Raw genomic sequence first — 25,810 nt, 5'->3', positions numbered from 1 at the left:
GAGTTTGAAAAATGATTAGGAAATCGTTTAATGATGTTGCAATTTCCTCAAAAAATCTAAGTTTATGTGGTATGGTGACATCTTCCAAAGCTTTAGCAAGAAATCAAAACTGGTGTTTTGTCCAGGCTTTCTGTTTCCAGGTTGCTTCGATTTCGGTAAACCTTTCCAAAACTTTACAACTTCAATTATCTTAGGCCAAACCATTTGAGCACATTTGGAAACATTACCATTTTCAATCCATCTGTGTGCGCAGAATTTAAGAGGGTCATCTCAAAAAGTAGTAGCTGTTAGACATTCATAGTAGCTCGGCGAGAAGGAGACTCATCAAATATTTTATACAGAGAAAAAAGTAGTTTTTTAATGTTCCAGTCACAAGCCTTTTCCCCAGTTTGGAAAGAACGATGAAGGGTATGGAGACTACAGTTCTGATATTAGTTAAAGGATCAAATAAATCTTCTTTTCCGCTTTCATTTACCAGATTTAAAAAGGCTAAATTTACATTAGGCTCGTCAGAAGAAACTTGGAGAAATTTACTATGATCCAAAGAACTTAAACAATTGTTATATTTTGAAAGAACATCACCAGCAGATTACCTAAGAACTCAGAACTCCAATAAGATGTTTTAACTTCATCGTCTGTGTCATCCCAAAAGCAAACATGTAGATCCATTTGACTATTTTTAGAATTTTGTTATAAGATTTATCAAACAATGTAGTATAATAGGGAACTTTGTTCAATTCGTTTAGCATCGTCTCTTTAACAAAAGGGGCAACACCATGACATAAAATGTAACTGCATTTTGTTTTTCCACATGTGAAACTTTGAGCAATTTGACTGTCAGGAAACATGGAGCAGAACAGCTTACTTTTTGATTCTGAAGAACAGTAAGAATATTTACATTTCAAAACTTCTAGTGACCAAATTACCTCTGCATTTAAAGTCTGATCTCTTGACATCATATCAATCAAATTTGTTTGCTTTTGAGTTGTTTTTTGTTCTAGTGTAGTTCCTTCAGATAGCCTTTTAAAAAAACTTGTCTTACTGCTATTAGATGGACATCCACATGTTTCTTCCTTTTAGCATGCTGCTTTATATTTTTTATTCCACTGTTTACAATGCTAAAGGACTTCGACATTTTTACAAAATGCACTTGTTTCATCTTTTTGAAGCATTTGAACTCCTCTTCAATGAGCCACAAGTCGTGAAATTTACTTTTATACTTAATTGTTTCTACATTTCTAAACAAAGCAAATTCTTTATGGTAGACATATTAGAAAATAACTACATTCAAATCAATTTCTACACTGAAATAAATTGTTATAAGAATAAGAAAACATTTTCAAAGATGTACTTCTGTAAATGTACTGTAAAAATAAAATACTTTATATGTTAGTACTCTAATAACTCAAAAATCTGCTCATCGAAAAAATAAAAATAATATTTTTTAATAAAAATGTTTATTTTTAATATTTCTAAAAAGTTAGTGTACCTGGAAAAAAAAAGAGGAGTTATAGAGGGGATTTGATCACATTTTCAACTTTTAAGAGGATAAAAGAGGACTTTAGAGGAGATTTGATCACATTTTCAACTTTTTAGAGGATAAAAGAGGACTTTAGAGGAGATTTAAAAAAAAGAGGACTTTAGAGGAGATGTGGCTACCCTGTTATAGCGAGTTGACAGAATCAACAACCGTAGCCTTGTATTGAGCATGATCGGCAGGCTTTTCGGAAGCTATTTTCTTAGCAATCTTTTTAAAGGATATAGCTTAACCTATTTTTAAGTTATCGGACTTGTTCGACACAAATTTTACAGATTTGCCTTTTTTTTCCAAATCGCTGTATCGCAAAGTTTTTTTTCTAGCTAAGGTTTGCAAGCTGTAGAGAATATCCTATGATTTTAGCTACTCCGTCAAGCTTCAAACTGTGTTTTTGTATAGGCAGCGTTTAGCGTTAACGTAGTTCCAATGGTAAAAAACTGCATTTTTTTAAAAAAAAAATTTGTAGAATAGTGACGCTTAACAAACTCATTCATTTCCGTTCAATAGCATTTCACTAACAATATATATACGCTTAAAATGACAAAAATCCGCTCTGCTCAAGCAAACTAGCGTGCGCGTAGAAAGAAAAATGAAGTTACATTAACCTTGATTAAACCTAATTTGCTTTAAAGGTAGACAAACGACACGGGAAGAGGAAAAATTATTGTTTTACGTTTACTTTATATATATTATATACTGTATATGTGCTGTAGATATTGCTTTGACATACAAACTGTATGTCAAAGCAATATCTATATATATGTTTGTGTACTTTGTTACTCAAAGCTGTGAGTAACAAACTACACAAACACGCGCGATAAAGATAATAATGAATAGACTTGCGCGTGCTTTAATAATTTTACAATTTCTTGTCACCGTTAGATTGTGCGTAAGTAGCGTGCTGATTATTACACCGCATTTAATTCAAAATTGCTCTATTATTCGATTGCTAGGTAGTATATCGAAGCATTCTGCTAGACAGAAGAGGTCTCTCATGGGGGGTATCGTATGTATATTTTGCCAACTAGAGAAACAAAAAAAAACACCTCGATAATTGATATTTGCCAACTATACTTTAAAACTTGCGAACTCAAATGCTAAATGTAACAACTCGATGCATATATAACAGTATTGGAAGAGGGATGGGGAGGGACACCTCCCGTTCGGGACAGCCCTGTCTAGGACATAGATAATATACTCCTAATTCATATACTTTTTAGAAACCGAAATTAGAACCACGTGGTACTATTAAAGCCAAAATAAAACCACGATTTGCTTGATTTACCAAAGAAGCCAGGGCTCATTTTTTTTCACACATCATCGACGCATTGTTAACTTACATATGCAAAGCATATATTTAGATTAAGTCACATTTTTTAATACTTTTAGTCAGATTTTCTATAGTAAATCTATTACCAAATCTATCTAGGCAATCAAATAATACCAAATCTATCTAACCAATCAAATATTTGCAATATAAAAAGACTTGTAGGTTTTAAAATAATAAAAAAATATTTATATCAATTCATCACAAAAACAATATATACTATAAATTTAATAAATATTAGTCAGAAAAACAAATAAATTCACGCATTTCAAGTAAACTTAGAAGTAAGAAAGTGTATTTTCAATAATAAAGAATCGTGTGGATCTAAATGCCAAGGTGTAGGTTTACATAAACCACAAAGAATTGATTCAGCAACCTTTGGTCTTTTAAGAATACTCGATAGTTCTTTAGAGAAAGTCACAACATATTGAAATCTTGGTTCATCAGTTTCAAATTTTGCCGATGATAACTTGTTCAGACAAATTATGGCTTTGGGGATCAATTCCTGTGAAAAAGCAGCCAATTTAGACAAAGTTGAAATAAAGCTGCAAATTATTTCAGGATCTTCTTGTCCAGAAAAATAATTAATTATCCTATAAATTATGCTTTCAAATTTTTCATAATATTGCGAAACCTGTGACTTGTCTTTGCAAGATTCAATTCCCAAAGAGATGCACCAAGCAAGCCTTGACAAAAATGGTTGAGTATTTACAAATTCTGAAAAGGTGAATTGATCAAAAAGGGCAATAGTTTCTCTGTGATAGGTTGAAATGACATCGGGAACAACAGATACTATGTTACACACTTCCTCGCAAAATATTTTAATGATCTTTTTCTGAGAGCTGTTTTGCGGAAAGAGTAAAAAGATCCTCTTAAGTATTAATGGATAAATACTCATTAGTGATTTAGGATCGTTCAAATGTCTTAATTTATTGAAATAACTCTTTAGTAAATGAGGAACTATTTCAGAAGAATACTGAACACGTGGATATGATTCAAATGGCTTTATAAGCTTATGAAGTTCAGCCATTTTATCATCAGTTATATAACCAACAAATGTCTCCCGCATTATATAAGTAAACTTATCTTTGTATAATTTTGAGGTATAATTTTGTCCCAACTGTTCTTTCATTTTCACTTCATCATTTAGCACTTTCTGACTTTTTAAATTCAACAAATAAGCTAAACAAGGTAAGTCCAATATAATACTCAGCAATTCAATACAATTAGATGAATTTGTTACCATTTCAACAAACTCAAAACTATCTTCTAGAAATGAGCAACACCACCAAGCAAATATTTTAAATATATTTGGTGTGTATTTTAAAACAACTTCATTAACACTGCAAAATGATTTATTGTCTAGACAAAATTGCACAAGTTCATAGCACGCAATTTCATTATTTAAATAACTGCAGGGTATTTCTTTAAAATATAAATCCAATATTTCATCAATAGGCATTAAAGTGTCTGCGTGATAAGTAACAAAAAACTGAAGCAATGATAAAAAAACTTTGCGGGCAGTTAAACGAGGACTTTCAATTCTTTTGTATAGTCTTTTAATATCTGGATAAACTCTTTGAGCAAGAATAGGGTCATTTTTACAAAGTATTATTAGGATGCTTATAGCTTCCACAACACTTGCTGTGATTACACTTCTGTTAGAATCTTGCTTAGGAACTTTTTCCGATTGAAAAATAAGTCTCAAACAATATCTTACTGCTACACTTTTCAAAGAACTGGAAGAGTTCACAAGAATATCTGATTTAATAGAAATAGAATCAAAAGCTGGTCCATCAAAATGTAATGGTGTCCTAGATTTATCAGGGGTTCTGTTTTTACCAAGATCTAATTGATCAGCGTTAGATTCACCGTCAAAACTTTTTATTGAAGAGCACGACGATGAGGACGAAAGAGATGTATTAACAGAGTCTGAATCAGAATAATTATCAAAGACTCTACTACTACTTCTTGATAATGTACTACCAGAAAACTTGTTAAAGCCACTCGACAAACAATCAGAAATTTCAACTTGATTATCAACAAACTGCAGCCATGATTTAAGAATTGAAAAGCTATAGACGTTAAGCATTTGCTGATCATTGTATAACTTTGACAAATTTAAAACCGTGAATATGTCACGAGATATAGAACCATCTAATTCATTGGTCTGTACCTAAATGTTAATAAAGATAATTTGCTTCATAAACACATTATCAGAGCCGACAACACCTGGAAGAGGAGGGATGGGGAAGGAAAGAGGAGGGGGGGGGGAGGGTGTGTGTGAGAGAAAGAGAGTTTATAGGAGGGGGGGGGGGCTCACTTTTTTTATAAACAACCCTTTTTCTTTTAAAGAAATTTCTAGATATGGAGAAATTTCATTAAATCCTGTTTTAAGTCATTTAAAACAAAAATGAATTTCTAAAAGCCTTTTATAAATAGAAAAGCTATTTAGGAGGCATCCATAAAGTACGTACACAGTAAAACCAAAGATTTAGTACCCACCTCTCCCCTTGTATCCAAGTGCATGCTTTCAACGACCCCCTTACGTACATACACATTTATTACAAAATCATCCCCTCCCCAACGCATAAATTTTTCTAAACATAATATACGCGTAAAATAAATATTTTCTATACACACACACATATATATATAAATATATAAAATCGACAAAAAACTTTAAATAAAACTTTAAAATATATATATATATATATACATATATATACATGTATATATACATGTATATACATGTATATATACATGTATATACATATATATATATATATATATATATATATATATATATATATATATATATATATATATATATACATATATATACATATATATATATATATATGTAAATTAGTAAAAAACACTTATCTAACTTTTATCTTCTACTTTAAGTTTCACCATTGCTGGATCATCAGGAAGAGTTCAGAACTCTTCCTGATGATCCAGCAATGGTGAAACTTAAAGTAGAAGATAAAAGTTAGGTAAGTGTTTTTTACTAATTTATTATTGCTCTGTTCTTTAAGAACATCGAGCACTCTATTTGTAAAATACACTAACATAATTTACATATATGTATATGTAATTTTGTTTTAAAATGTTGTCAAACAATTCATGAAAATTTCAATATTTTTTGAGCTGGTTCTTTATTTGAAGTTTGCATAAATTGTTCAAAAGATTTTTTGAAAGAATATTTTCATGGTGTCACTGCATTGTTTCAGAACAATTTCAGAGTTTTACAACTTTAAAGTTGTAAAACTCTGAAACCATCGTTAGAATATTGCTTAATGATACTCTGCATATTCTATCCTTAATTGCATTGAAAAGTATAAAGAAAATATTACCCGTTGACAGGTTATATTATCTGTGAAAATATTAAGTCCACCACAGTCAAATAAGTCTATATATTGTCCATACTTTTGGTGGTAAAAAGTGGTTTTATTTAGCAATTCTTTTTCTGATAATTCTTTATCTTTACGAGTTAAATATTCCAATATCGTCCATAATAATTTAAATGGTCGTACTTTTTGATATAAGATATCATAGTTCTACTTACTATTGGGAGAAAAACTGTAAGCAAAGTCTAACTGAATGCAGCATAATTTTTTAGGTGTACAAGTAAACTACTTTTGTCATGACTTCCTCTATTTTCACAAAGTCACCTGTGGCATTCTAATTAAAACAGTCCCAAACCTTAAAACTACATCTACCATGTTTTACAGTCAATAATACACACTATTTTATAATAGATTTAACGATTTTTTTTTCCAGAAAAACAATCTTATCTTGAAACCAAAGATTTAAAACTTCGACACGTCGGTCCGCATTTACTATCCTCGATGGCCCATTTTTTATGTAGTTTTGCCCACTTTAGCATTTTTATTATTCTTATGATTTTTATCAAAGCATTCAACCAAAATACTTTTAAATTGTCTAATAGTGCAAAAATAAACATAAAAAAAATAGTTAAATAAAAAATAGCATTTAAAAAAAAAGTTAATGCCATTCGAATAATTATGAACGGTGTATACATAAGAGCAATATTTGTATCATAAGAAATAAAAGATTCAAGATCTTGTAGATTGTCAAATATCTTAGCAGAGGGCTCATACAATAGAAAACCACAATTTGGACAAGAATGGGTTGTATCAAGATCTCATTAAGAATGACATATTGATATGAGCTATCCAATAATGATCTAGATAGTTCAACAACACTATTGCATGAGTGGTAAATTGACTGTGCAATTCCACAAGTAAGTTCTTTCTCCTTTTTACCTTGCTTTCTAAACATCTTTAAAGACATATTTCCAAAATTTAATATATTTTCTAATCTATTTTCATTAGGATCTCTAATTACTGCTAGAAGTTCATCATTGAACCTAATATCTGCACCTGTTTCCTTAACATTGAGAACTTTCCACTATAATACAACAACAATAATAAAATTTGCTGTACCTTGTCTTTCCTTTATATGCTGCAGCCCTGGATGATTAATTAAAGCACTGTAAGTTTTGTCACAAAATACCCTTAAACAGATAGAAACTGACTGTCTCCAATTGACTTTGGAAATATTGAAACTTCATTGATGTTTAACAATTTAACTAAACTTTTAGACTCAAGTTCATAAAGATGATCGCATTGTGCTACTTTACATACTCCTTTATCATTAAAAATAAGTTGACCAGTTTTTTCAGTAAGCCAATTATTTCTAATGTTTTTAAGCAAATGGGCATAGTCAAAGATTAAGAAAATACCTTCATTTGTCAACCAAAGTTTATCTGGAGCTGATCTTTCAAAGATTTAACAAAATGCCTATTTCCATCTCATGTTATAGCTTTAACTTGACTCAAAGACTCATTTATTGATTGCATAGTAATGCCAATTCGTTTAAAAAGAAATTGAGAGTTTAATTTACTTATTGGTATCATTTTGGAAACTAGGATGGTCCACCGAATAAGCAATTAACCATTAAACACAATATAGTTTTTGCAAGAGAAGTGAAGTCTCTGATTGCTTTTCCGAATAATGCACCACTATGGTATGACAAAATTATTTTAACATAAATGTAACACATCATAACACATCATGCAATAAAAAACAAAATTTCTGTTTTTCTTCAACAGATTGAAAAATAACACAAAATGCTTCTTATTTAATTTAGAAACTTTCGAAGTTATTCTTGTTAAAATTGATGAAACCAATTGTCTTCTTACAGAAGGCAATTGGTTATCTCTTCACAATTGATTATACAAACTTCTGGATGTAGCATAATACTGAAAAGATCTAATAATAACCTCCTTCGAATAAATCTTACTAAACACTGTGTACTCATAGAAGCTAAATGTTCCTCAATTACAATTTTTTTTCTTCCAGAAATCAAATTCTTCAAAAAACATTAAATTTCTTCTAATATAGACCATGCGATGATTTTTGAAATTCTTTTTTTAGAAATTCTAGGAACTTTATTTCGGTACCATAATAAGTTTTAAAATGTAAATCCTCACTAATCTTGATAAAAAAAACACAAAACTCCATTTGAATAAACTTGTGATTGTAAATGAATAGTGTTATTAATCATCAAGCATACTAGTGGAACACTTAAATCTCTTTCATTACTTAAATAAATTTTTTTCATTTCAGCAAAAGTTACTCTTTTTTTAAAAAAGTTGATAGTTCATCTTGATTGAAATTTCGAAAACACAAAGAAGCATAAGTTCTTGAACGTAATGGAGGAAGATGGGTGGGAAATTAATGAGACGGTATGCCAGGCCAAAGAAATGGTGGAAATTTAGGACAATATTTTTCTCCAACTATTTGTTTTTTAAAATTCATTGGCTAATGCAACTTACAAACTACAGTGTGATTAGTTACTTTTAAGTTTGCATTTGGAATTATTTTAATCCACATTTGTTTTTCTTCTTCATTTTTAGGAAATCAATATACTGAAAGCTTTAAATTATCAGATTTCTTTTTTACAGATAAATAATTTTTAACCCATATTTTAAAATCCCTAAAATGGCGACTATAGTTAAGTGAAATTTAAAATAGGTCCCCAGTCAGATATGCCGTTTGCACATTGGCAAGACCTGCAGTATAGATCGCCATGCTGTGACCTATTGCACTTAATAAGAACAGTTAAGTGCCGACATATAAGTTAAAAGAATTAAAGTTAGATGTTAAAAAACATCTATAATATCTTATATATTGGTGTCAATCCCATAGAAAAAAAAGAAGCTACATACTTTCCCTGTAAGTTCCCATGAATCCCATGCAAAACCCACATGGGACCCATGTGGAACAAGCTTTTTTTTTCACTGGGACCAGTCTTAAAACTCAAGAAATATGAACTCTATTATAAGAATAAAAATTCCCACCACCCATTTAGTAGATCTGACAAAAATTCCTACCCACACTTTTATTCTCACCCCGCCTTGAGTTGAGATCCTGAGAATATACATTGAAAAACTTCAGCATGTATTACATCATAATATATAAATGAAAAGTAATAACATTAACTAAGAAAAAGATATAAAAACCTTCTTTTGGGTACCTAATTTGGGCCCTTTTCAATGTGAATAATTACATGTTGGGCATGTTAGAATCGAATAGTAATTACTAAAATGATAAATGCACCAGAAAACATCTTCAAGTTATATTTTTACAAATAATTTTATATTGTTTGTTTTACACTTGTTTCGGTCAGTTCAATTGTCTTCTTTTAGAATCAAAATATATAGTTAATCTCAAATTTTTAAGTTTGCTCTTATATTTGAAGCTGGTAATTTTTGAATAGCAAAATCCTCTAGCAAAATTTTAAGCACCTGATAATAAAACTTAAATAAATTAAAATTACATTAACTCTTTTATACTACGAATATTTCAACAAAAATCAAACGTCCATTTTAACTACTTTACTTTTCTAAATTTTGCAGATTCATTTATAAATTTATTTTACGCTTTATTCCTTAGTCTACCCTAATTTACTTTGAATAATGCTTGTTAAAGTTTACAATTACTTTTATTGATAGCAGTTTGATAGCAGTCACCTCAAAGGCAGCTTTATATATAATAAAACTTAAATGAAACATTTATTTCAATGAAACTCTTTTTTTTAATCATTCACAATTTTATTCAGTAAACATATACAAGCAATAAAGTAAAGAAATTATTGCATTTTATGAAAACAATGGTAAACAACATTCCTAATAAGTGTTTCAATAAATTCTGAGTTTTTATTTTTTATTTTTACGATTTCGCAAACAACTATGCATGTTTAACCATTTCTGATTCCATCTTTTTTAACCTAATTTATCTATAACCAAACTTAACCAAATAAACTTTATATCTTTGATGAGACTCTACAATATTTAGCTAAATTAATTGTCAATGGAAAATTCATAACTCCACCTGCTTGATTAAGTTTATAACTCCATCTACTTGATTAAGTTCATATCTTACTTCAAAATTGTTGCAACATTTCAAACTTTATATCATAAAATGTGCACTAAATCAGCTGAAAGCTAAATATTACATGCAAAAGACAATTTTTTTTTTAAACTCCAACCTAATATCAATACAATAAAAGTGTCTTCTTTTAAGTTAATACTGTGTGCTTCCATAAAGTTCTTATTTATACAAAATTTCTTTTTCCAGTGAATTCCTGTTGCCACAAGATAAAACACTCTTAACAAGTGAAAACAACTGAGAGAATTTTAAATTTTCTGTTTTGTCACATAGTCTCCACTTGACTCGAATATGTTTAACTATTTACTCGCTTATACTTTGATAGTTTGTTTATATCATTTAAGTAACAAGTATTAAAAGCATAAGGCCAGTATGAAGTTTGTTTTTGGGTGGCAGTATAAAGTGTTCTGGAATAACTTCATTTTGATAAGATAACAATTGGTCTCTAATTTTATTGCACAGAGACTCTTTGGTTGAAAAAATCTTATTTAGGAGGAAAACCTTTATTTTAATACTTTAGCAACTTTTAATTTTAAATTAGATATCATACTTGTTGCACCAGGACAATATGCTTTTTTAGATGAAGAAACTGAGCATCCTTTAGAAGTGATGCAACCTAGTGGGCATGGTACATTTTTAAAATCTTTTTCAGACCTTTTTACTAGATTTAAACCTAATAAAAACATTCAAAGAACGTTAAAAAAATGTACTGTGCCCATTGGGAGAAGAAATATAAAACTCTTTGCATTCTGTCGTAAAAAATTTTTTTTTATAGAAACAGGTGAGCAGCATCACCTAACAACAATTTCACTTTCATTCATAATTCAATTTTATTAAGTTTATTTCTTATGGTTTTCAATTTTGCAGAAATAAATCATCAAAATTTTTATTAACTTTTTCTGGAAAATAAATTTTGGTAAAGTAGAGTTCAATAGTTTGCACATTGCAGAATAAATGTTTAAAAACATTGCGGAATAAAAGATGTGAATCATCAGAGATTCTGTTTGAAATGTTACTAAAAAGTAGTTGAAATTATTTAATTAATTGAGTCTGAAAATCATTGTGTTAATCTTTATAAATTCTTCTGTATCAATCTGTTTTTAAAAAAGCCATAAATTTTTTCGTTTTTGATAAAATATTAAAAATTTACTTTATAAGATTCACCTATTGTTCTCCGCAGGTAAATATTGATACTTAAATAATTCTTACAAATATATTCAAAGAAAATCTTGAAAATAAGAGACAAGAAAGGTTTCAGGAAGTATATTTTTAATAAGTGTCTAATCACTTAAAAAACGAATAATTGAAATATTTTAAACTAACTTTCTGAACAAAGTTTAATATAAAGATAAAATAAGTATGTTTTTATTTCAGGTTGAAGTAGTGCTCAGCCACTATCAAGTGCTTAAAAATTGACCTCTCTAGCTCTAGTAAATGTAAAATTAAATACAGGACAATCAAACAACAGATTAAAGAAACTGGTCAGAACTGTAAACCAAACATAAAGCAGCAAGATGGTAGAGCTAAATTTTTATAAGAATTTTTTAAGAGCAGATCAACACCTGAGTGATTTATTCACTTAAAAGTGACTTAAAAATTACTGACAGAAAAGGAAATACTGGTACAGTTCGGGTTGATGCTCATTGCAACGATAAAGTCTTGTGAATCATGTTATTCAATTTTGCAACCTTTGGTGATATTTTGTTAAGCTTAAAACTGATGGTGGTAAAGGTTTTCTTAAATTTTGTCTAAGCGTTGCTCATACTTTGTTAAGGGTTGATACCAGATTACCACATAGGTAGTTTCAGGTCTCACTAGTATTGTATTGAAATCAAAAACAACCTCTCACTCAAAGGACTGGCAAAGACAAAATAGACCGATTCTTGCTGCGATATCAGAAGATTTGCCAGAAACTCATTCAACATTGAACAAATCTGGTCACTAAATAATGCAAATGGAGTTAAACTAATTTTGGCTTGCAATTTGAAAATTAAAAAAATAATTTGTGGTCTTTAAACCCATTGATGTATGCACCCTTGTACATGGTGTGATGTCAAACCCAAGTGTTTTACCAAATCTGGAAACTTGTGAACACTTGGCTCATTCAAATCCAGCCTTGAGTCTTCTTAGCAATCTGGCAGGGTTGTTGGTCGTACAAAGTTGTTTGACAAAATTACTAAAAACCAATCATCACTGTGCCTGACAATGTTCTAATTTTGGAAATAATGCCTCCAATGGAATTGAATCTGCTTATAGGAGTTGTCAATCATCTTTTCAAGATACTTAAAACTGCCTGTATAAAAGCTGTTAAGTAGCCAGCTCCCTTTCACATTTAACTATTAAAAATGTATACGATTTAAATAAAACTTTCTTCATCAATTGCACTATCTATTTTCTAAATCTGATATTGTTACTCTAGCTAGATTTGTTTGATTTTAAGGAACGATCCTTACTATGCCACTGGATATTCAACTAAATAATAATTGTAAGCAAGCGTTAAAATTTCAATTTTTCAAAATTTCAAGATGATTTGATTATGAAAATTTTAGAAGACGAAAAAGAAGAAGAAAAATGTTTAATCTTGATATTGCTATAAATAAACTAAAAATATTTTAATAAAATGGTAAAAAAAATTGCGTTTTTCATATTTTATTCAAAATTTCTTGTCATAATAATTTATAATTAGAAGTTTTATTATGCTTTGACAACATATGTGTTGACAACATATAAGATATAAATAGAAACATTTGCATAGCAAACTTTTGCAAGTCTTTGAGTATATTAGGCATAATTAATAGTTAAGTAAAATGTAAATATTTAGAGTGTAATAAATGAAAATTGAAGTCATACTTCAAATATGAAATTTGACCTGAGCAAATGCAAATAGTGAACTTGAACACAAATTATACTTGAAAACTGGCAGTGTTCAAGTTAGACTTGAAAAATAGACTTGAGAAAGTAAAAATCGTTTTCGAATGCAAAAAGTGAACTTAAAATTTCAAGTTATACTATAAATCTGAATTCTTACTAAAGTGTAATGCAAGGAACAGACTGGAAATGAATTTATTCTTGAATTTCATTTGCTTTTTAAAGTTCAGAACAGCTCCTTCTTAAAAGCAAACTTGATATAAAAAAACAACTTCCCATTATTATTTTTTAAGTATGTGGTGAAAAGTTATATAAAAATTTCTATTTTTAAAATAATTTTGAAAATATGTATGTCTATTCCTCATTTCATGAGTGAATTGCAAATAAATCAATTTATATATACACTTTATAAATATATTTTACCTGTACAACAACTGTCAATTGCATTTCGTTTTTATTCTACTGGTTTATTTCAGGTGAGAAAGTATTTATATTATCATTATAATTATATTATCATAACTATAATTAAAGCAAATAAACAAACAAATAAATATATATATATATATATATATATATACATGTATATATTTATAAATATATATATATATATATATATATATATATATATATATATATATATATATATATACATGTATATATATATATAAATATAAATAAATATATATACATATATATACATATATATATATACATATATATATGTATATATATATGTATATATATGTATATATATATGTATATATATGTATATATATGTATATATATATGTATACATATATATACACATATATATACATATACATATATATATATATATATATATATATATATATATATATATATATATATATATATATATATATATATATATATATATATATATATATATATATATATGTAATAGTATTTTATGGCTGAACATTATAAATACAATAACTTAATGCTTGAAAATTAAGGAATATTTATTTCTTTGAAAATAATAGTTTTAGATAAAATCAATGAATTTTTTAAATAGAAACTTACAAATAACTAATGTTCAAATTTACCTGAAGATGGTATCAGTAAAATAACTGTTTAAAATGTTAATAATAAAATAAATCACGTGCATGCATTTTTATGCAATTAAAAAAAATTTGGCAACATCCAAGTAATCTAATTAATGTTGAACTTTTTTTAAATATCAAAACAATTTAAACTGAATTCTTAACACTTAATAAAAAAAAGAAATTGTTTTATGAAATACTAATATTTTGTTACTTATGCTATGCATTACTTATGTTACATAACATTATAATTACATTAGACTTCATAAAAGTTTTTACTAAAAATGTTTTTATGTAAAATGTATCTGATTCTTTTACTAATTGATTAATAGAAGAAAAAAAAAGTGCAAACGCGCAATTTATAATTTTAAATTTATCTAAAAATAATTTATTCATTTCTAATGACTTCGCAAATGTTGGAAAAAGCTACGAAAAAATTAATGAAAAGTTTGAATTAATTCTCTCTCGCCATCCAAGTTTATGTAATGATAAGGCTCAGCTTCATATGTTTAATTTTTTTGAAGATTTTCATAATTTTTGGTTAAGCCCTTCACAAATTTATAATCAAAACCAGGACTTGTTGATTTACAATTTACAAAATGATCCAAAACGTGTTTTAAAAGGAGATCCAGTATATGATGCTGACATTCTAAATATTGTGGTTTAGTAAAGCCTCTGGTTTCCATTTCATTTTGTATTTTTACAACTATACCATTTAATCTTCCTGTGTTTACTTTTATCACTAAGTTCAGAAGAAAGTGGTTCAGATTTAGATTCACAAAACAATTATGAACCAGTGGAATTAAAAAAATCAAGAAAGAAAGTATATAATAGAACAAAGTTAGCATCTAATCATGTGATTCAGTTATCACATGATTAGATGCTAACTTTGTTCTATTATATACTTTCTTTCTTGATTTTTTTAATTCCACTGGTTCATAATTGTCTTGTGAATCTAAATCTAAACCACTTTCTTCTGATGCAGTTAAACTGCTAACTGGACAATTATTTGCTTTGCTTGTAGAAGTTGTATCTTTTGCATTACAAACTCTGACTTTTGAAGGATGTAATAACACTTGTGTGTTAGTACTGTGACCAACTTCTGCTGAACTTAATAATTGTATGCTATAAAATTTTTATCTTCCAGACTAAGCCATATGCACTTAATATTGGTGATATCAAAAAGATCTCCAAACCAGAGCATTCTTCCTTTTTGCCAGGCTTTTTAAGATACTTGTCATGTTTTTCTATAACCTTTTCAATTTTTCTTCCAACCGATTTTTTAAAAATACTTGGAAAGTTGAGTTTGTTCATAATTTACTTATTTCGACAGCAATTAACTTTACTCTTTCTTATCTGCTTTTTTCAATTGATGCCAGGTAGTTGTAATGTCCAATAAAAAAAGTTTTTTTTAGCATTCTATTAAATGAATCCAATGGTTTTTCAATAAAGGGTAGACCAACTCTTGATGTTACACGTTTTTCAAACGAAACTAAATTTTTTGTTCATACTCTTGAATATTTGTCAACAACAGTTTTGCTATATTTATTTGACATATTGGAAAAATCTAAAATGCATGGATAAAATATATTAGTAATGTTCTATGTTTTAATATTATTTTAATAAAAGTACTTTTTTTTTTTTAATTTACTGTATAAATATAAAATTAATTAAAAAAAACATTGAAATGGGTAAAGACAAAAGAATGAGTAATACATAAAACGCATTAGTATTAACTATTTTCTGTATTTGTGTAATATTTCAGTTCAACCCAACATATTACACAAGCACACAAATAGTTTTTACTTAGGTGTGTTTTATGCTTTATAGTGAATTGAAAAATCAAATACTTCCATAATAGTCATAAAAACAACAATATTTTTATAGCATAACTTAATTGTGGGTAGGTGGGGGACATTTTTTAACTATATTCAATATTACTTTGAAATTTTAATAACAACTATCAATTACCTTCTCTACTCGAATCATTTACCTCCTCTACTCGACTTATGTCTTGTTTCCGATCCTAGTCAGTGCTCAGTTTCTCCACATTCACCCTTAGGTGCTTCTTATCACAGTTTGATCTCTCTAAAACTAATATCTCATTCTTCTTCATCACCTGAATCCCCCTATTATCGCACCTTTTACAACTACAGTAAAGCTGACTGGGATTCTTTCTGTGATTTTCTCTGTGATGGCCCTTGGATAGAAATCTTTTGTTTTCCTGTCGACAAATGTAGAAAAATACATAACTTCGTGGATTCAGGCTGGCATGGAATCGCCTGCTATTCTCAGGTTACAAAATCTCGTATCTCATCTCAAAAATTAGGCTCTCGTGACTTCTGGAGAATCTTTAATAGTATTAATAATAAGGGCAAATCTGTTATTCCACCTCTCTTGTATGGTTCAGACTTTGTCACCTAACCTAAACACAAAGCTGAATTGTTTGATAAAAACTTTTCATCAATATCATCTCTTGATTCCACTAGTTGCGTTCTACCTGATATTGCCAACAAACAGGTTAATCTATTGCTTGACATTTGTATCACTCCAGCTTCTGTATCTAAAGTGGTTTCCTGCCTAGACTCTTCTACAGCTTGTGGCCCGGACAACATACCTGTTATTGTCTTGCAGAAGTGTTCTCCGAAGCTATCGTATATACTCTCAAAACTATTCAACAAGTGCTTCTCAGAGTCTTGTTTTCCAGCCTGCTAGAAAGCGGCATCAGTTATCCTTATCACCAAAAATTCTGGAGAACGATCTGATTTGTCTAACTACCGTCCAATAAGTCTTCTTCCTATCACAAGCAAGGTTTTTGAATCTTTAATTAACAAACACTTAATTTCTAATCTTGAATTTAATAACTTACTTTCTGATCATCAATATGGATTTTGATTTTCTTGTTCTACAGCTGATTTGCTAACAGTAATAACTGATAGGTTTATTCGTGCATTAGATAAAGGTGGAGAGGGTAAGGCCATTGATCTTGACATTTCAAAAACTTTTGATAAAGTTTGGCATGCTGGTCTTCTCCATAAGCTTTCTTCTTATGGTGTTTCTGGCAACATCTTTAAGATTATTGAATTCTTCCTTTCCAATCGTAGTATAAAAGCTGCCCTCGATGGACAGCACTCTTTTTCTTATTCTGTAACTTCAGGGGTTCCTCAAGGTTCTATTCTTGGCCATATACTCTTTTTAATTTACATTAACAATCTTTCAGATATTCTCACATCTAAGGTGGCATTGTTTGCTAAAGATACTACCATTTATTATTGTCGTGATAAGAAACCAACAATCTCTGATTGCTTGGAGGGGGCATCTGAGCTTGAAAAGGAACTCATTTCTGCTACAGCATAGGGCTCACAGTGGCTGTGAACTTTAATTCAGATAAAACTCAACTTTTTTCAGCCAATCGTTATCGCAATAACTTAGATCTTCCTATATTTATGAACGGTGATGCACTCAATGAGTCATCTACTCTTCATCTTCTAGGACTAACTCTTACTTCCAATCTTTCTTGGAAACCATATATCAAATCAGTTGCAAAATTAGCATCTGCTAAGGTTGCATATCTTTATCGAGTTCGTCACTTTTACTTCGGATTCTATTCTCTATCTCTATAAATCTCAAATCCGGCCTTGTATGGAATATTGTTGCCATATCTGGGGCGGATCATCTAATGATGGCCTTTCTCATTTAGACAAGGTGCAAAAATGCATTGTAAACATAGTTGGACCTGCTCTTGCAGCCAACCTCCAACCATTATCACATTGTCGTAATGTTGCTTCTCTTTCTCTTTCCTACAAATACTATAATGGGCACTGCTCTAAAGAGCTAGCATCTCTTGTGCCATTTACTTCATTCTTGTGTTACTCGTCATTCAATTAAGTCTCATCCATTTTCTGTGAATGTTCCTAAGTGCTCCAAAAACTCTTATTTGTTTAGTTTTTTTCCTCGAACATCAGTTCTTTGGAATTCGCTTCCTTCATCTTGCTTTCCTAATTCATATAATTTGCAATCCTTTAAGTAGTCTGTCAACTGTTATCTTGCTCTACAATCTTCATCTTTTCTCTTCCAGTAACTTCCAACTTTAATTAGTGGTTGCTTGCACCCTTGTTAGAAGCGAAGGTGTTTAAAAAAAAAAATTTCTCAGGTTTTAAAACTAAGGCCAATTAATACTGTGACAAAAGTTAAAAAAATCATAACCCATATATATATATATATATATATATATATATATATATATATATATATATATATATATATATATATATATATATATATATATATATATATATATATTATTAAAGGTGTACACTCATGGTCGACGGTAACAGGTGACCAAATTTTGTAAAAACTAAAATTATTCATTTGATGCAATAAAATTGCCTGAAGGGCAACTATTGATATTTACCTGCCTGCAGTTCTAGTTGGTTATTTTTTTGATTCAATAATTCTATATAAAGAACAGTAACTATCTAAAGTAAAAATAAAACTTATATTTTGAAAGTCACAATGCTAAAGTTTTTTTCCCACATTTTCTATTAATAATTAGAAAATTTATTTAAATTATTCAAATTATTATTATTATTTTTTCTATTTAAATTTATTTTAATTTCCTATTTTGTTAGTTTTGCTTACTTTGTTTTTGAAACTCAACTATTAAGGGTAAATGTTTTAAAATTTTTTATAATTTACAATAATTACGATACAATAAGCTTGTTGTAATTTTTTAATTATCATAATACTTTAATTCATAATGACATAAAATATTAACGTTCTGTTTTTCTTAATACAATAGTATGTGAAAACAGCCATGACCAAGTTGTCTAAAATAAAATACACATGAGTGGACAAGACAAAAAATTGCACGGGTTTCCTGGAAAGGCTTTTGTTATGTCATAGTTAAAGCTTCGGAATAAATAGAAGGTAACAGAAGCATGTTCAATTAAAAACAGTGTTTTTTTTATTAAATTACCAAGTTTTAATAAAAATAAAATACATAAGTAAAAATGTTTATTTTTGTAACACCTTTTAATATATTTTTGTAGGTTAGTATTGCAAAGTATAAAACTCAGATATAATATTAAAAAATATATAGTTAATTTGCTTCATTTAATTAGTTTCCCCTTTAAAAATACTCTGCCACTATTGATTGCAAATTTTTTTCCTAAAGTTTTTCAAGTTTGACTTTCTCAAGTGCAATCTTAAAATTTTCAAATTTTTTGTTTACGCATTTGCTCAAGCTTTTTGAAATCTAACTTGACAAAGTGAGACTTCAAAGTTTAAGTTGAACTTCACTCAAGTTCACTTTTTGCATTCCACCCATAATAGTTGAGTAAAAACTAAAAGAGAACTTAAAATTAAGAAAACTTTATACATAAAGTGAAACCTGCAAAATTCAGGTCGGCATTCAGAAATGCTGACACAAAAGACAACCTTTCTTTGCTTTACAATAGCATACAATTGCCAACCTGAACCTCTTCGTCGAATTAAATATATGTAAAAAAATATGTAACATTTTTTTATTTTAATTTATTAATTTATTAATTAATTTATTTATAATTATTTATAATAATTTATTTATAGTAATTACTTGTCTTTTTTTAAGTTTGACAAGTTCTATTTAAAAAATTTTTTTTTTTAAATAAAACTTGTCAAATTAAAAAAAAGTTTTTTTTTTTATAACTCATTTTTTTATTTTTTCTCAAACTTATTCAAGCTTAGTAAGGATATTTTCATTTAATTAATCTTTTTTTTTAATTTGATACAAGTTAAAGTTTTCATTAAATCCATTCAAAATAAGAAACGTGACAGTGTTACACAAACAAACTCAAAACAAGTCATGATGCCTAACAAAACTGTTATTGGAAAATGGGAGTTTAAATCCTGTGTGTTTCAAACAAATGATTCAGATGAAGTAACTTTAATCCAGTGTAAAACTTGCCAATAATATTCAGAGCTTTTGAAAAATTGTCAAAATAAAAATAAAGGCTATGCTAAATTAGCAACAGAAACATTTGCACACGGAACATCAATCATAAAAAAGAATAACTTAGACCATATTTTACCTTCTCTTATGCATGCGGCAGTTGTTTAAAGACTGAGCGGAACTAAGAAAAAAACTTTGTTAGGATACTAACAATCCTAACAAAGAAAGTTCTAATGATTCCTCCAACAGTGTTAAAGTCCAAACAACACTGGGACCTTATATTAGATGGCTAAACGCTGAACAGTATCATCAAATAACTAAAAAGATGCAGCTGGCACACTATACAGTCTTTTATGCAAATTTGCTAAAGTAGTATGCATCCTTAGTTGATTTCTGCAAAACTGCATAAAAGGCAAATGCTTAAAAATGTGTTAGATAAAAGCAAATAATTCTATGATCAATCTTAAAAACCAATAAAAATGTATTAAAAAAACTATGGCTTCTTTTTGTTAAAAAATAACTTCAAAACTAAAAAAATACTACTTCATAAATTTGCTATATACAAAAAGTTTGCTATATGTATTAAGCTTAATTATTACATTCTTTAAAATACTATTGCCTAAAGCCTTTTAGTGCCGAACTTAAATTCTTTAAATTTTGCAGGTTTCGAAGTGGCAAAAGCCAAATATAAACAAACAAGTAAAATATGTTGTAGTAATGCTGATGGTCTAAATCATCAATCTTTTAGCCTTTCTTTTCCAAATATTATTTTGTTTATTGGTAAATTTAATGTAATGTACTTTATCCATTAAGTTAATCACACTAAATTTAACTTTAAAATAGAAGTACAATATTATTGGCTTCCACGTTGAGATTTTAATAAAATAAAATTTAAAAGTGGTTGATGTTGAATGAAAATCTCTATTCAAGAGAGCAAATGATCATACTTATATTTAAAAGTTAAACTTAGAGTGACATTCTTTATCACTTTTAATAAAAAAACCTTAGACACAAACATGTATTTTTAAGATTGGCAAAAAAAAAGAGAAGCTAAATTAGAAAAAAAAATTTTTTTTCTTCTAAAGAAAAAACTAATCGTGAAGGTGCATAAAATAATCCTGATTCATGATTGTGATATCCTAATTCAAGCCGTAAGGCTTATTTTAAGAATTACAAAAGGCTGCTTTGAGACCTATTTTGAGAGTTAACAAAAACAAATACTTTATATACATTTTTGAAAAAACTTGTTTAAACTTAACTAAATTTATTTAAAATTTAGTTAAGTGGCCGAACGTTACCAAACTTCCCCAAAAAAGTTATATGTACATTTACTATTCATAACTTATATATAAAATATAACTTATCATATGGTAGTGGTGTAGTGGTAGAGCACTATATAACTTCAAAATATAACTTAATATAACTTATATAAAATATAACTTATATAAAATATTACTTCAAAATATAACTTATCATGTAGTTACTTATCACATGGTACTGGTGTTGTGGTAGAGCATGTACTTCATAAGCAAGAAGTTCTGAGTTTGATCACCACCACAACCCTGGTAGTATCGCGTTAAATTGTTTTTCCATGCAGCTGCCTTGTTTGCCAAGCTTTGCGTTTCAGAGTTTAAAAATTTAGAGAGGGTTCTAAACACAAAAAGTAGCCTCCTCAACTGTAGTAACCTTCTTGGCCTTGGGGAGGCAAATAACATAGAATAAAATTGAAAAAAAAAATTTGATTAAATTTACCGCATATAATTACTTAATTTCTGTAATTTTAGAAACACTTAAGCAACAAATTATTAATAGTTATTGCTTGGAAACTAAAAATAGTAAACAACTTTTTTAAACTGCTTTTAACATTTGATTTTTTTTTGTTTGGTTGAATATTGAATATAAAATACTCTCAAGAAAATTTATTGCACAATCAACTTTCAAAAGGTTAACATGTTTTGTTTAATATACAAATATTAAATTAAACATATTCTGAACTCAATTAAATAGGAAGATGAATGTCCTTTTTGAATAACTAGATATGTATTAAATGAGTTCAAATTTGGAAACTCTTTAAAGACTTAAGTACAAATTTGCAGCATAAACAATATCATAGATGAACTTTTTCATCAGAATTGAATTTTTGAAGCAGAAATTTATTTTTTAAAAGAGCATGTTATTTCCTAATTAGACGGAAAATAACAGAAAATTTACATTATAAAGAGGCTAAAAATTAAAACACTAAGCTAACTTTTATATAATAACTTTAAATTGTTTCCCTATTGCAGTACTCTAAATTTTTAATTGCATTTTTCCCTGTTTAATATTTCATGGAATGGATACTTTTTTGCAAAATGCTAAAATTTCTTAAAATTAATGCTTTTGAAAATAAATTTGTTAAATGGTTTTTAAAAATAAATATAAAAAATTGAAAAGATTTATTGCATAAAAAACAAAAAGAATTGATCAAAAAAAAATTAGACATACCAAAGTAGACTTTTGAGAACTGCCAATTAAAGTTAACCTACTTTTTGTAGCTGTATTATTTTTCATAATAAGTAATTGACATAAATACTGCGAAATTTCGCTTGCATCAGTAAATGACCATAAAAAAGTATATGTAGAGGGAAGAAACAAAAGGCATTTTTTAAATCCAATACCTTGCAATTCATTATACTTTAATGATGCTATTACATTATCTTTGAGAGTCAAATCTAGACTCCTTTGAAGCAAAAGCCCATCTAGGTAATAAGCATCAGATTTAATTGAATTTGACATTTTAGATTGATAACTGATTGAAGAACAAGGCTCAAAATAATGCAATATACGCAGTAAAAATATAACCATCAACTTTATAGATAAATTAAAACCTAATGCATATTTTTTATCTTTTGTCAAGCTCAATTCAATCAAATCTTCATAAAGTTTTTTTTTTAACTCTGCTGGTGGTGAAAAACTGTATGTATTTTTATCAATCATTAGTCGCAATACAATTAAACGAAGATCTTCAATTACTGACACTTTCTTGTCCTCTTTGATTGATGAAAATTTATTTAATAAACACTCGCAAAGATATCGCAATTCACTGGGGATTTTATTTTCAATTTCTGAAGACATGATACCAGTATAGCATGACCGTCTTGATGCCACTTATTGATTTTCAAATTCTTATTGATTTTCAAATATTTAGGCTAGCAAATTTTCTTAAATTTTTTGTTTGATTTTACGCACTTAAGTTACCATACTGTTTTCATTCCTTTAAGTTGCTTAACGATAGTGTCACTAAAAAGATTGTCAAAAAATACAATATAATAGTCATAATAAATTCTCAACTATGCTATTGTTTTGTCTTGTTAATATGTGACCAATATTTCGTGGGCAGGTTGATTATAGTTTTTTTCTTTTTATTTCAGATTCAGTGAAATAAAAATTTTCGCCAAATCACAGGTGTTCTTTAAGAAAAAAGTCTTGCGGGTTAACATTTGAAATCTCTTTTTAGGGCAAATTAAAAAAATTCTAATAATTAAGAAAATTTCTTTACGATTAGGAAAATTTCTGAATGATTAAGAAAATTTCTTTATAATTATCTCAAATTAAGAAAATTTTATTCATTATCGCATGAGCGGATAGTAAAAAGATGGGGGAGGGGATAAAAGGGGTAACCAGCCCTCATAATATATTTCAAACGTCACAAAATTCTTGACAAATTTTTTAAATAAATAACAAATTATAAAAATTGAGCATCATTTCCTCCCTCCGTTTAAATTCGAGTTTTTAAAAAAACACTTGTTATTACATCAAAACAAAAGTCTAACCCCTTCTGTTATATTTAACCCCTTCTGTTAGATTTAATATAAAAATTTCCACCCCTGCGTTTATTTGATTTGGACCAAAGTTCCCTCCCCACCTCGTATTAACAATGTGTAAACTGGTTTCCATACAGTCCATTTACCGGACCCCATTTTTTTTATGATTGAACTTTAAGTCTTGTGAATTTATATCTTAGTTGATATTTTTACTGATACCTTAGACTGATAGTTTGACAGATATCTTGACGGATATCTTAGACTGATATCTTAGGTTGATATCTTAGACTTATATCTTAGTTAACATTCTGAAAAGGAAGGAAACTGAGAGTACAAAAGTTATTTAAAAGCTTTTATTTTCAAAATTTCAGTTATGAAATCAGTAACGGATCCAGGAATTTTTTGTGACAGGGAGGAGGGGGGGGGGGTTGAAATATTTTTGTATTTTGTACCCAAGGAGATTTAATAAACAGGAGACGCCGTAGTGTATACTTTATATAAAACGCGATGAAGCCAGTTTTGAAAGTCATCCACCATCTTCGTTAACCCAAAAGATTGTTATGTTTGCGCGGATTTTTATATTTTTAAGAGAAAACATTGCTGAAAACAAGTCAAAATATAGATATAATTGATTAAATAACTTGCCAGTTGTTTCCGAGGTCGTAATACACTACAAAGAATTGTTTGCTAACTGATTATCATTTTCAGTTCATTCCAAAATATTGGAATACTGAAGTAGATCTACTTCAGTATTCCAATACAGTAAAAGCGTGTTTACTGTCTGAATGTTTATAGACATTCAGACAGTAAACACCCTTTTAGAAGATGCAATATTTTACACAGTATGAACATCTTATGGAATAAAAAAAGTTGTTTGTGAACTTTTTAATAAAGTTTAACAAAATTAAATGTAAATATAAATAAAAGACAAATATATTAAATATACATATTTATCTTTCAATCTCTTAATTGTTTTGTATATATATATATATATATATATATATATATATATATATATATATATGTATATATATATATATATATATATATATATATATATATATATATATATACAGTATCGGACAAAACGAGTGCAACCAAATAATGCTAATTTAGTTTCTTTATATAAAAGTGCTGCATTTTTTCAATTTAGAGAAATAACTATGTAACTGTTTAGAGACAAAGTTCTTCAAGTTTTCTTCATCACAAAGTTCATTATTTGTACACGAAAATTAATAAATTAACCAAAAGTATTAAAAAAAGTTGATTTCCTTCCGGACAAAACAAGTACAACTCGACAAAATGTTGACCAAGTATTTCGCTATCAATATTTCGTGGCGAATCCTTTGCTGTCGATCAAAGCCTTGCATCTTCAAGGCATAGATTCGATCAGGTGATCAATGAAACTTTGTGGAATCACTGCAAAGGCCTTTTGGATTTGTTCAAACAGTTGATAGGTGGTTGATAGGTGGTTGTTTTGAAACCACAGTTTGACTACTTTTGCCGTGTGTTTTGGATCATTGTCTTGCTGAAAAACCCATTTTATTGGCATATTCCATTTAGTATGAGGTAACATAACATCTTTCAGGATATTTTTATACATGAAACGGTCCATTATTCCATTGTTTCGATGTATTGGACCTAGACCGTTAGCAGAAAAACACCCCCAGACCATTACATTGCCTCCACCATGCTTCACGGTCTTATGGCAGTAACGTAAATCGAGACGTTTTCCGGCCGGTCGACGTACACGACAAATGTCATCGCTCCCAATGATATTGAACTTCGATTCATCACT

General features: G+C 28.5%; 1 protein-coding gene across 1 annotated transcript; it reads right to left on the bottom strand.

The window, feature by feature from the left end:
- Positions 1-3,030: 3,030 nt before the first annotated feature.
- On the bottom strand, positions 3,031-23,855 carry LOC124810135 (AP-5 complex subunit zeta-1). Its single transcript, XM_065788432.1, has 2 exons — positions 22,694-23,855; positions 3,031-5,040 (listed from the first exon to the last, which is right to left on the bottom strand). The coding sequence occupies exons 1-2, from the start codon at positions 23,321-23,323 to the stop codon at positions 3,133-3,135; spliced, it is 2,538 nt and encodes an 845-aa protein (XP_065644504.1). The 5' UTR covers positions 23,324-23,855; the 3' UTR covers positions 3,031-3,132.
- Positions 23,856-25,810: the final 1,955 nt, after the last annotated feature.

This window comes from Hydra vulgaris, chromosome 01, assembly GCF_038396675.1.
Source record: "Hydra vulgaris chromosome 01, alternate assembly HydraT2T_AEP".
Lineage (NCBI taxonomy): Eukaryota > Metazoa > Cnidaria > Hydrozoa > Anthoathecata > Hydridae > Hydra > Hydra vulgaris.
Note: the sequence above shows the minus strand (reverse complement) of the source record. Positions and strands in the feature narration are given on the sequence as shown.

What these genes read in the sequence shown, in the direction of transcription:
- LOC124810135 (XM_065788432.1), bottom strand. Translation starts at nt 23,323, where the DNA reads ATGTCTTCAGAAATTGAAAATAAAATCCCCAGTGAATTGCGATATCTT. An exon ending in GTTCTCAAAAGTCTACTTTG is followed by an intron (nt 5,041 to 22,693) that starts GTATGTCTAATT and finishes ATTAACATTTAG; the next exon opens with GTACAGACCAATGAATTAGA.